Source organism: Nomascus leucogenys, chromosome 9 (genome assembly GCF_006542625.1).
Source record: "Nomascus leucogenys isolate Asia chromosome 9, Asia_NLE_v1, whole genome shotgun sequence".
In the NCBI taxonomy this organism is placed as follows: Eukaryota; Metazoa; Chordata; class Mammalia; order Primates; family Hylobatidae; genus Nomascus; species Nomascus leucogenys.
This window is the reverse complement of record NC_044389.1, coordinates 81887081-81900123: the sequence shown is the minus strand read 5'-3', so window position 1 is coordinate 81900123 and position 13043 is coordinate 81887081. Positions and strand designations below refer to the sequence as shown.

General features: G+C 38.3%; 1 protein-coding gene across 3 annotated transcripts in view; it reads right to left on the bottom strand.

Moving 5' to 3' along the window:
• C9H4orf17 (chromosome 9 C4orf17 homolog) overlaps nucleotides 1–11928 on the bottom strand; it is a 33530-nt gene extending 21602 nt beyond the window's left edge. For 2 of the 3 annotated variants that reach the window (XM_030818454.1, XM_030818456.1), the window contains exons 1-2: nucleotides 11841–11928; nucleotides 6214–6433 (exon numbers count right to left, since the gene is read on the bottom strand). In XM_030818454.1, coding sequence (XP_030674314.1) covers nucleotides 6214–6340 — 127 coding nt within the window. In that variant the 5' untranslated portion in view covers nucleotides 6341–6433; nucleotides 11841–11928. Of the gene's footprint in view, nucleotides 1–6213; nucleotides 6434–8460; nucleotides 8527–11840 lie in introns of those variants that run through there. The other variant, XM_030818455.1, reaches the window with a different exon arrangement.
• Nucleotides 11929–13043: the final 1115 nt, after the last annotated feature.

The window sequence follows — 13043 nt, the reverse complement described above, 5'->3', positions numbered from 1 at the left end:
CACCTCACTTGTGGCAACTACTCCTTAGCAAGTTGAGGTAAATCATGAACAAAACAGACACACCTTCATGGAGCTCACAGATTAGTGGAGGATTTCTGAAACTATTCAAATAATGAAGAAAATAACTATTACCACACCATAAGGTGTGGTAATTGCTGTAGTACATCCACCACCTACCTAGATCATGCCTTCAGCACCTAGGCTCTCAGCTCCCCAGCTCCACATATGTCAGTTACTTATGGCTCATTCTGAGTCCCTCTCCAGGAATTGCTCTTGGCTGAAGGGAGCTCTTGTACACAGTGAGAGCTCTTGTATATAGTGACTGGTTGGTGGGAATTACAAAGGCCTGGCCCCTTACCTGGAATTGAGACACCTCTGAAGGGATATCCCAGCTCCACTGCTCCGTGTGCGATTGGCTGAGGTCCCTATTGTATCTGCAGTTCCACTTCTCCTTCTACCCAGTTCTTCTTCCTTCACTTACTGCTTTCTTATCAATGTTTTCCCAAAAGCACTTCCTAATAAAGCTCCTTCACACAAATCTCCACCTCAGAGTCTATCTAAGACAATTACTTTAAAGAAAAATATAGAGTACTATGAAAAAATACCATAAGAAAATCTAATTTAGATTGAGGATGTGAAGCCTGAAAAGTCTCTCTGAAATGATATTTAAACCAAAACGAGGAACCACAAATAATGAGGGGAGGTTTATAATTAGAGGGAAGAGTATGTGTGGAAATCCAGACGGAGGTGGGAAAGGGCTTGTGACATGTTCAAGCAACTTAAGACAAGTCCACTGTGGCATATGCCTAATGGCAGAGGGGATCGATAGGAGATGAGGCCACATAATAGGAAACATTTTAGCCTATGTCAAAATTAACCACTTTATCCTAAATGCATGGGAAGCCTCCAAAGGATTTTCTGTAGGATAAACAGTCTCTCTCTCTCTCTCTCTCTCTCTCTATATATATATATATATATTTCCTTTTTTTTTTTAAAGAGACAGGGTCTTGCTTGTCACCCAAGCTGGAGTGCAGGGGCACAACCATGGCTCATTGCAGCCTTGAACTCGGGGGCTCAAGTGATCCTCCTGTGTCAGCTTCTGAGTAGCTAGAACTACAGGTGCACCACCAACTCCTCACCTCAAGCGATCCTCCCACTTTGGCTTCCCAAAGTGTTGGGATTGCAGGTGTGAGCTACTGAGCCTGGCCTAAACAGTCAAATTTACATTTTAATATGATCTTTCTGGTTGTTCTATGGAGAATAGACTGGAGAGAGGGAAAGAGTGGAAGTAAAGCTGCTATGAGGGCTACAAATTGCAAAGTACTAGTCAAAGCAGGAGATAATAGTGGCCTGGAATGGAGCTGTGACAGTAGCCATGGAGAGAAGTGGCTTAATTTACAAAATATTTAGAAGGAAAATGACAAGATCAAGTGAAGGTATTGGAAGGGGAAGAGAATGAGGGAGAGGAGTTAAAGAAGAACTTCAATTTTACAAACTTAAAATTTACAATACCATTTATTTGTTAGGATACACTGGTTGGGGAACCTTGCTTTTGAAGGAAGATCAAGAGTTCAGTTTTGAAGAGCACAGTTCAAGGTGCCCATGAGGCATTCCGTGCCTTGCAAGTAGACAGTTGAATATACAGGTCTAAACTTCTGAAGAGGTGTCTGAGTCCGAGATACATATTTGAAAAATATTTGGTCTATAGAGGGTATTTGAAACTTGTGAATGAACGTATTTGCCTAGCATCCCAGTACAGTTTAAAAAGAGAAAACACCCAAGGACTGAACTGTGAGGGATTCCAGCATTTACTGAAGAACAAAAATTAAGCTAGGAAGGAGAAGGCACAGAGGTAGAGGAAAAAAAACTGAAGCATATGTTGTTACAGAATCTACATTTTTTTAAAGGTGAAGAAAGAAAGAGAGAGAGGGAAAGAGAGAGAGGAAGGGAGGGGTGGTTAGCTGTGCCAAATGCAGCTAAGGGGTCAAGATGAGGATTGCAGTGTAGTGGATATCTGTCAGTTCTGCCCAGGACCTGTTTCTATCTTTCCTTAACAACAGAACCCAGGTTATTTTGCTTCATTATCCTCCCCTTATCTACCACTCTGCAGCCCCCACAGCCCCTGCAGCCATATGTTCTGGGGAAGATTGAACCCATTCCCCTTGCTGTAGTGATTGGTTATTTGAACCATGGCCTACTAATCTGTGCATGCCACTTCCCTGTCCATGAAGATTCATTCAAGGGTAGCATGAGATCTGGTGTGTGCTGGTAAAATGAAAATGTAAAGAGAATTTGGCTGAAATCTGCTGGGAAAGAAGTCAGAGTAGCATGCAGATGTGAAATTAAGAACTGATGTAGCTATGTTGCCACCAGGAGAGGAGCAAGCCAGCTCTAGGATGAGTCTGGAATTGTGGAAGGCAGAGAGAAGAGCTTTTAAAAAGCAGGTTGTTTAAGCGAGCCATCAAATCAAACCTAAAGCCCACCTCCCTGATGGACTTTCCAGTTACTTGAGCCAATAGATCCTCTTTGCACTGGATTTGTCTAACTGAAGGATAGTGGTAACCTTAGCAAGCCCGGCCTATGTAGAATGGTGGATGAAAAGGCCAGGCTTCGGTGGGCTGAAGAGTGGCTCCAAGGAGAGGAAGTAAAAACCATGAATGTAGACATTTATTTTGATTGTGAAGAAATATAAATTCCCTAGCATGATATCCGGATCCTGCCTAAATCTGGCCTCTTATCCACTTCTCCACCTCGACTTCCCATTATCCCTTCCCTCCTCCCCACATGCTCCATAACAGGCATACGGAGCTTCTTCTACAAAGTTTCCTAATATTCTTTTGCTGTTCTCTTGCCTTCCTTGTTTGTATACTTAACCCTGATGTAGACATTATTGTTACTAATGTCATTTTACAGAGTGGCTTGACCAGCCAGATAGTCCAGCTCCTGAGGGCAGGCTCTTGGCTATATTTTCATTCCAAATAAATGTTTGTTGAATGAATGAATAAATGCATAGATAGCTGAATTAATAAAGAGATGATCAATATTCATGCCTTTAAATATCATTTCTATGCTGACGACTCCCAATGTGCATCTCTACTCCTAAGTTCCCATTTGAGACTCAGACATAGATTTCTATTCTAGGTTTGGGATTGTGGGCAGCTCATTTCCATTTGGATGCCTGATGCTACTACACATGCAGTATGTATACCACCAAATTGATTTTATTGTCTGACAAGAATGTGAGCTCCATTAGGGTAGGAACATTTTTTCCTCCCTCAGAAACTTTGATCTATCTCCCACATCTAGAACCAAGTTTCTTATATATTTGAAATTGAATAAATATCTGCTGAATGAAATGACTTCACCTTCTCCCTTTCAGCTTTCCTGTTTCATCATTTTTTAGTTATAATAACTAAGGGTGGAGAAGGGTGCAAAGGGTGTGTGATTTGTTCATCTTCACCTTCTATACTAATCAGTTACCGGGACCTTTCAAACTCTCTCTAGCCTCATATTCTGCCATTGCTTGGTCCTGTTGCCAAGAGCATAGCAGGGACGTTTGTCCTCGTGTATCTGCACAGGTGCAACAGCCTCCTAATTCTCTTCTCTATCCCCAGGCTCTGCCCTTTTTTCAACAAAGCTTGGTTTATTTCTATCATGACATTTTTTTTCATTTTTAATTTTTTTAATAATTTTTATTTTTATTTCAATGTTTTTGGGGACACAGGTGATTTTTGGTTACATGGATAAGTTCTTTTTTTAACTTTTAAATTCAGGAGTACAACTGCAGGTTTGTTACATAGATAGGTACACTTGTGTCATTGGGGCTTGTTGTACAGATTATTTCATCATCCAGATGGTAAGTCTAGCACCCATTAGTTATTTTTCCTGACACTCTCCCTCCTCCCAGTCTCCACCCTCTGAATGGCCCCAGTGTGTGTTGTTCCCCTCTGTGTGTCCCTGTGTTCTCATCATTTAGCTCCCACTTACAAGTGAGAACCTGTGATATTTGGTTTCCTGTTCCTGCATTAGTTTGCTGAGGTTTATGGCTTCCAGCTCCATCCATATCCCTATTAAGGACATGATCTCATATTTTTATGGCTGCAGAGTATTCCTTGGTGTATATGTACCACATTTTCTTTATCCAGCCTATCATTGATGGGCATTTAGGTTGATTCCATGTCTTTGCTGCTGTGAATAGTGCCGCAGTGAACATACAGGTGCAGGTGTCTTTATAATAGAATGATTTATTACTAGCTAAGTTCTTTAGTGGTGATTTCTGAAAATTTTGGTGCACCCATCACCCCAGCAGTGTACACTGAACCCAGTATGTAGTCTTTTATCCCTCACCCCCTTTTCAACCTTCCCACTGAGTCCCTAAGTCCATTATATCATTCTTATGCCTTTGCATCCCACTTGTAAGTGAGAACATATATCTTTTGTTTTCCATTCCTGAGTTACTTCACTTAGAATAATGGACTCCAGCTCCATCCAAGTTGCTGCAAAAGACATTATTTCATTCCTTTTTACTGCTGAGTAGTGTTCCATGGTGTATATATACCACATTTTTTTTAATCCACTTGGTTAATGAGCACTTAGGTTGGTTCCATATCTCTGTAATTGTGAACTGTTCTGGTATAAACATGCATGCACATGTGTCTTTTTCATATAATGACTTATTTTCCTTTTAGTAGATATCCAGTAGTGGGATTGCTGGATTGAATTCCTTAGTTCTTTAAGGAATCCACTTACTGTTTTTCCATAGCGGTTGTATACTAGTTTACATTTCCACCATAAGTGTAAAAGCATTCCCTTTTCACCATATCCACGCCAACATCTATTGTTTTTTGACTTAATTATGGCCATTCTTACAGGAGTAAGGTGACATCTCATTGTTTTAATTTGCATTTCCCTGATAATTAGTGATGTTGAGCATTTTTTCATGTTTGTTGGCTGTTTGTATATCTTCTTTTGAGAATTCTGTATTCATGTTGCTTGCCCACTTTTTGATGGGATTATTTGTTTTTTTCTTGCTGATTTGTTTGAGTTCCTTATAGATTCTGGATATTAGTCCTTTGTCGGATGCATAGTTTGCAAATATTTTCTCCCACTCTGCAGGTTGTCTGTTTGCTGATTATTTCTTTTGCTGTGGAGAAGCTTTTTAGTTTAATTAGGTCCCATTTATTTATTTATTTTTGTTTTTGTTGCATTTGCTTTTGTGGTCTTAGTCATGAATTATTTGCCTAAGCCAAATGACATTGGTTTTTAATATCACTTTTTCTGTCACCTCAGAAATACGACACATTTCCATCTGCTGGAGCTCACTATGGCAGCATTTCTCTTGGGGATAAGAATCTCAGGGATGGGTGTGAGGGTCTATTTTGATTACACCCAATAGCCAGTGTTCATATGCTACTTTGTCGGGGGTGGTATCACACAGTCACCCCATCCTAGGTGAATTGGCTGGTTCACCCTATGAAGTCCAAACAATTCTGCTTGTTTTCCATATATTTCATAACCTTAAGAAATGTACCTCTCAAAACATCAGAACCCTTTTCTCTTTGTACCTCTCAAAACATCTCAGAATGCAAGACGTGTTTAAAAACTGTATACTTTTAAAATTCTTCAATCCAAGCTTGATTGGACTGCCTCCCTCAAAAGAGAAATGCTGTTATTAATGTCTAATTTTGAGTAATTCTATTGTATAAAGTTAAAGTAAAAGGTAGGAAAAGAGAGGAAGGAAAGAGAAGAAAGGGAGGAAGGAAGGGAGTGAATGAGGGCAGGAGGCAAGGAGGGAGGGAGAAAAGACAGAAGGGAAGGTAGAAAGAGTAAAACATATGCTTCCTTAGAGATGATATTTAGCATGTAGATGCTAGCATGGATGTGTGGATTGTTAAAATACTGAAATATTTTTTATATCAATTGCTCAAGGCTGCCCTGAGCTCCCTGAGTGGTCCCCATTTTCCTAGCCACTTTGGCCCCTCTCCAGGCCCCTGTCCTAACAATCAAGCAATTTAAGGGTTACTGTCCAACACAGAGAGGGACTGCAGGCCTCTGCTCTCACTCCAGTGCTGGCATCTAGTCCCAACAGTCAATGCCCATATCTCTGCAGTGGTTAGTTATTTTGAATAGCAGTGTTGTGTTTACCTGCCAGAATTATCAAATAGCCCAAGTGTAGAGAATAGAGACACATACTAGGACCTTAAGTCACCTTACCTTTGATGTGGCGGACTCTTCTGGGATGAGGGGTGTGCCTGACTAGAAAGCAGCTTACATTTCTAGCCATAATATGGCTGCCTTTGCCCTCGATCTGAAGAGCAGATGTCAGGGGGTTGAGGTTCATATTTGTGGCCTGTTTATTTTCCCCTCTTCACTATTGTCACAAAAGTTTTTGGGGTCTAACTTGATTGACCTCACTTCCAGATGTGCTCAGACCCTGAAATCACAAAATGACAAACATTCTGACAAGAGTTTCTTGTCACTTTCTTATATAAAACATTTCTCCATCTTCTTTGCTTGAACTAAATTGTTTCTCATGTTACAGCAATGTGAGGCTATTTTGTTTTCAGACCAAATTTTTGTAAACGTTGAAAAGTATAGGCATGGGTGGATCACAAAACATTTACCTAGGGGAAAATCAAAGTGTTTGATTTTGAAATATTTATATTTGTAAAAAGTATAAAGTATATTCTGTTTTTAATTTCATTTGAGCTCACTTTGTTGTCTTACCAGCAAAAAAGTATTACATGATTATCAATTTTGATATAGTAAATTTAAATGATGACTTTTAAATACAATACTCACAAATGTACTTTACATTGAATTAATTTTAAGTTAAGTCCCTTCATACTGTACTTTTAAAACCCAGCATCTTAAAATGTATATCATCTTCGGAGAGAATGGTAAAGCCCAAAGAAGGAAAAAAATCCAAAAGAGTGATGTATCTGGAGATGATAAACCAGAGAACCTTTGCCATGTTGTTGTTTGCAATATTGAGTAATAGTTAACATTTTTAGACACCTACGGTGTCATAGACCTGGGAGATTAAAGATAATGTTATGTATCTTGGTGAATTCACAACCATGTGAGAAAGAACATTTCTGGATTAAGAACATAGAAAGTCGTTATTTAAACTTTCTTGAAAACAGTATACTTTTGAAATCTAAGAAGGTTGATTTTCTGGTGCCTGTTGTATTTTTTCTATCTTATATGGAAATCTTATTCATTGTAGCAGAATTGGGAAATACACATTTTATTTATAACCATGGCAGAGACTTTTTGGGTTAGAATAATTTGCAGTGTCAAAAAATGTTCATGTTCTAGAAATTGATCTCAGGATTTTGTTGGGATGGATGCTTTTAGATCGTTGACTATCTTTTTAGACCAAAGCAATCTATGTTTAAGTGTTTCATGCTATATACTTAGACTGTATGGTGTATAAATTCCCAGACTTGTTGCCACAGAACATCTGGTTTTCAGGAACTTCAGTTTGATATATATAAACGCTAAAATTATCCTAGTTTGGGTAAAATATATGTAGACATTAAATGCAGAAAATATCTATCTAGCAATAAAAAGTATATTTTCATATTGCTGTTTATGAATACCACAGTGAGGAGCTAGTTCTAACCTCCTTGTTTAAATCATACTTTAGACTTACTCATTCTTTTGGTGTGGGACCTTTTGTACAATTAAGCCAGTAAATTTGCTTTTTACTTGTATTGAGGGGAAAAGAGTACAGCAATTTGGAGAGTGAAAAAGGCATTAAACCAGAAATTTAAAGATAGGATTCATGGTCCCAGATTTGCCATTAACCAGCAAAGTGACCACAGATTAATTGTTTTATTGCCTAGATTTCAGTCTGTTTATCTATAACCTGATGAAATTGACTTAAATGTTAGCTGATATTATTCAGTTATTCTATATGTGTCTGTCCCACATCAATTCTCTTAGATTAAAGGGTAGTGATACACTTTAAATTTTGAAAAAAAAAAAAGTCAACAAGAAAACAATGTGTATTTCATTTTCTTAAAACAGACTTACTTATTTGGCTTTTACATACTCTTGAAAAAAGAATGAACTTGAGGACTATTAACTAAATCATACCTAACATTTTAGAACATTATTCTAATGATGAATTTAAAATTATACCTGAGGACAATATTAAAAGCAGGTGATCTTGCTGACAAGAACTCAAGTCTGTTGATAACCCTCCGAGCCTCGTAATATGTCTAGACTGAGTTTTTGTTGATCTCCTTAAATCTCTGCACTTAAGCTAGAAGTTTTTGGTTGGTAGAGACAGACCAATCTCGAACGCTTCCAAAAGAATATAGCTGTCTTTATCCAGTTTCTCACACTCTTACTCCAAGAAGCCCGTGTAGTTCCCTGGTTGTTAAGATATGTTACATAGCTTAGCAAGGTGGTAACATTCCTTAGAAAAATCTAAGTTCTAGAACCTCTTACCCACTATTCTTCTCAGACCTCCAGTTACCCACTTGACAAAACCATGTGGCCACGAATGGTTTTCCTCAATTTTGGACATATAATAGAGTTAAATCCAATGCAAGAGAAAGAAAAAGAAGAAAAATAAAACAAAGAGCAATATAAATCAAATTTATAATTTTTCCCACAATTTTGCTTAAAGAACAGTTATGATATAACCAAACATAGCTTAATCCAAAACCAATGGGGAGAAGGTATACATGCTTTTAAGGAGTTTCTAATAACTGTGAATGGAATATAGTGCTCTGGTAGTCAGGATGTCTGTGCTGATGACTTGTTCAACAGCCATGAAAAAATATTGAAATGTTAATTAGAAGTCATAGAGAAACACACACACGTACATGTCGTGCTTCACAAGACTTTTCAGAATACACATGATTTTGAATTTCTGAATTACAATCTCTGAGAGCAATATAGACAATTTCTGAAAGGCAAATACTAGCTTAAAACAATGCAAGGATAGAGCCTAATTTGTCTATTTTCTTGACTGGCCCAAGAATTAAAGCCTTAACTGCCTTTGCCTATAACCCATTCTTATGCCGTATGCCTCCCTGTTTTACTGTAGTTTATGGGGAATTTTATGGGAGACCTAATTGACTTTCTAAGGTAATTTTTGTATTCTGAGATTTTTAGTTTTCACTTTGTATCAGTTGAGAAACTTTTTTACACAGCTAATAACAGAGAGCAGAAATAGTGTTTTAAGTAAGATAGACATGTATTTCGTCCTCACATGGAAGAGTTCAACCATCTAGGGTTGGTATGGAAGCTTTATGAAGCATCATTATGGACCTCGGCTTCATCTATGTTTTAGGTCCATCTTTCTTAATATTAGGCTTCCGTTTTTGAAATTATCCCTTGTTCAAGATGGTTCCTGAAGTTCCAGTCATCCAAGATGGCTCCTATATTTGCACATATCAAATCTGTACTCCAAGCAGGAAATAAGAGGAAGGTTGGGGAGGTAAGGGCTGACAAGGGCACATGCTAGCTATCTGCTCTTTGTAAGAGCCTTTTCATGAGTCTCAGACAATAATCTAGGTTGCATTGACCATTTATAGCTACAAAGAAGGATAGAAAATGTAGTTTCTTAACAGGGCACATTGACATCCCATTCTAAAACAGGGGCTCTAACAAGAGAGGGAGAAAGTGTATATTGAGTTATAAAAAGCAATCTCAACCACAGATCCTGACATTAATACCTAACTCTGGGTAGGAGAAGTCTATGCTCTGTGTGCTGTGCTTTCTCTTAGAGAGGGCCACTAGAGATAAACATGTACTTGGCTGTGTAACTATGTTATTTTCCATTTATGAAGCCCCATGGGGACTTTTCCTGTCTCATTACTAGGAAAAAAAATGATACAACTGGCTTGTTTGCATTAATTTTGTCAGAATCAAAAAGACAGAGGTTGCTCTGATGCACGGCTCAGGGTAGCATACGTATCCTTGTTGCCTTGGATACTCTATTATTTTAGCAAAGAAAATAGATGGAAAGTTTTTTTGGAATATGTGCATATATTTATGAGTGGTAATTAGTGATTTTTAAACATTATCTGGGGTCATGAAAAGCAGGAAATCCACAGGTTTTTCATTGCCCACAGATATTTTGAAAATTGTTATGGACTGAGTTGTGTCCCCCAACAAATTCGTATCTTAATCTCTAACCCCCAATGTGACTGTATTTACAGATAAGGCCCTCAAGGAGATGACTAAGGTTAAATAAGGTTATAAGGGTTGGACCCTAATCTTATAGGACTGGTGTCCTTATATGAAGAGGAAGAAACACCAGAGCCCTCTCTGTCTCCTTGCATGAGCTGGCCATGTTAGGACAAAGCAAGAAAGGGACATCTATCACCAGAAAGTGGCCCGTCAGCAGACATTCAATCTGCCAGTGCCTTGATCTTAACCTTACCAGCTTCCATAACTGTAAGAAATAAGTTTCTATTGTTTCTAAGCTGCCCAGTCTGGGGTATTTTGTTATAGCAGCCCAATTTGACTAAGACAAGGCTTCACCAAAAACTAAGCCTGCCAGTACCTTGATCTTGGACATTCAGCCTCCAGAACTTTGAACATATAAATTTCTGTTGTTAAAGCCACTCAGTCTATTGTATTCTCTAATGGCAGCACAAGCTGACTGATACAAATGTAAATATGCAGGATACTCTGTAAGGTCTGTTCTCTCCATGAATAAGCAGTGTGGCCACATCTCAGAGCTGTGAACTAGTTAGGCCTATTCATTTTGATCACCTAAAATCCTCACTTTGCATTTACTATAAAAATGCCACAGGTGTCTGATTAACATATGAGAAAGCAATGTAAGTGATTTCTGAAAGGAAAAGATGCTAATTTAACATAATGAAAGAATAAAATTTAATTTCATCTGATGCCTTGAACACGCTATATTCCATTCTGTCAATTTTGAAAGCATATGGTTCAGTCTCGAATGTGTAACAAATATCTACAATCACAGAACGCAGTACTTTTCACTCTGTGATCTCCAGAGCACAACAAAAATGCTGACATAAGTGTCATAGAAAGAGTTCTACAATGGCCGCCAAGATTTCCTCCCCATGGTGTACATACTCTGTGTTATCGCCTTCTCTTGAGTGTGGGTAGACCTGTTAATATGATAAATATCACTCCTGCAATTCGGTTGCATTTTCTGGCAAAGATGAAGAGATTTTACAGATATAAAGTCCCTAATCGAATGACTTTGAGTTTATCAATCTCTGTTAATCAAAAGGAGATTATATTGGCCTGGCCCAAACTAATCAGATAAGCCCTTTAAAAGAAGATTTAGGCCTTCCCCACTATCAAGGATGCTCCTTTGCTTACCTTAAAGAAGCAAGGCATTATGAGTTCTAAAGCTGGGAGGAAGTGAACCTGCAAACAACCATGAGAGCTTGGGAGAAGACCTCAGAAGAAGACCCAAGCCACAGCACATACCTTGATTGCAGCCTTTTGACAGTTCTCACCCAGCCTTTTCCAAAGACTTCCTGTTAGTCATACCTTCCTCTAAGAATATGAGTAACTCAAAACTTCAAAAGAATTAAAAAGAAGCTCTTCAAAAAAGGTGAATACACCCTTAGAGTTCTCTTCATGGGGCAAGATCTGGGTTCACATTGGATAGATAGAAAATATAAAGCTTCAGGCCAGGCATGGTGGCTTACACCTGTAATCTCAGTGTTTTGGAAGACTGAGGTGGGAAGACTGTTTGAAGCCAAGAGGTCAAGACCAGCCTGAGCAACATAGCAAGACCCTGTCACTACAATAAAATTTTTAAAAAAGAAAATATAGTTTCTTGTCAGAAGGGCACTGTAGCAAAACTCCTAAGACCAGTTGCTTACCTTGTTATTGTCCAGTCATAACCAACCCCATATGATCATCTGAGAGCCTCTTTTGGCAGGCATAGGAGTCCTGTGGCTAATAACATTCTCTTGCTGATAACATTGACTTTTCTGTTCTTCTCAGGAGTTACGTAATTAGATGAATTAAGATTATCTCTAGAGTCTCTTCTGGCACTATGATTTGATTTTGTTTTCTTCTGTGAGGTAGAAGAATATTATTTTCAGACACAAAAAAATACAACAAAACCACCTTTGAAATTTATAATTCCTTGATATCAAAAGATGATGGAACAGGAAGTTCTAAGCCCTCATCTCCCTGTAGAAACAATGAAATACTTAACAATGATAAGTTAACAATGACATGCGGAGCAAAATATCTTTGCACATATTTCAGATTGCAGTTAAGAAGTACCCCCAGATGAGCAAAACTACTGATATCAGCCACACTGAAATGAGTTGGAAGAGCAATTTTACTTTACCATCAGCCCCTCCCCCAAGTTGGCACAGCTCTGAGCTGGGAGAAATTGCCTCAGCTTGTGGATGCTCCATTCAGGTGTAAAAAGAGAGTGGAGCATATATTCATCATTCCTGGCATTTTGGCACAGTGCTCAAGGGACTTCTTTCTGCCATGCCTCGCTCAGAACACTGAGAGAATCAGAATAGTTTAAATTCCTAGGGGAAGTCAAGAATAAGGAAAAGAGGTGAGTAGCTCACCGCAGCTGGCACAATTCTGCAAGATCGGGAAAAGATACATAACCCTTAAACATCTTCCCCAGGAGGAAAGGAGGGAAGTGAAGTAAACATATCCCTAGAAAAAAAATGAGAGGCTCCCGAAATCTCTAGCTAGGCTGATTGGTGAAGGGCTTTCCATGTTGAACCCAGGCCTAACGAATGGCAGAGGTGGCTATTTCTTCAAATATACAGACACCAACACAAAGCTACAAGAAATATAATGAGTTGCAGAACTATGACACAAACAAAGAAGAAAGAAAAGCACTAGCAACTGCTCTTAAGAAAAGAGAGATCTGTGAATTGCCTGACAATTCAAAATAATCATTTCATAGAAACTCAATTAGTTATATATGGCAATGCAGATAAATAAGTAAATGAAATCAGAAAAATAAAACATAAACAAAATGAGAATATAAACTTAAAAACTATAAAAAAGAACCAAACAGAAATTCTAAAGATAAAGAATATAAT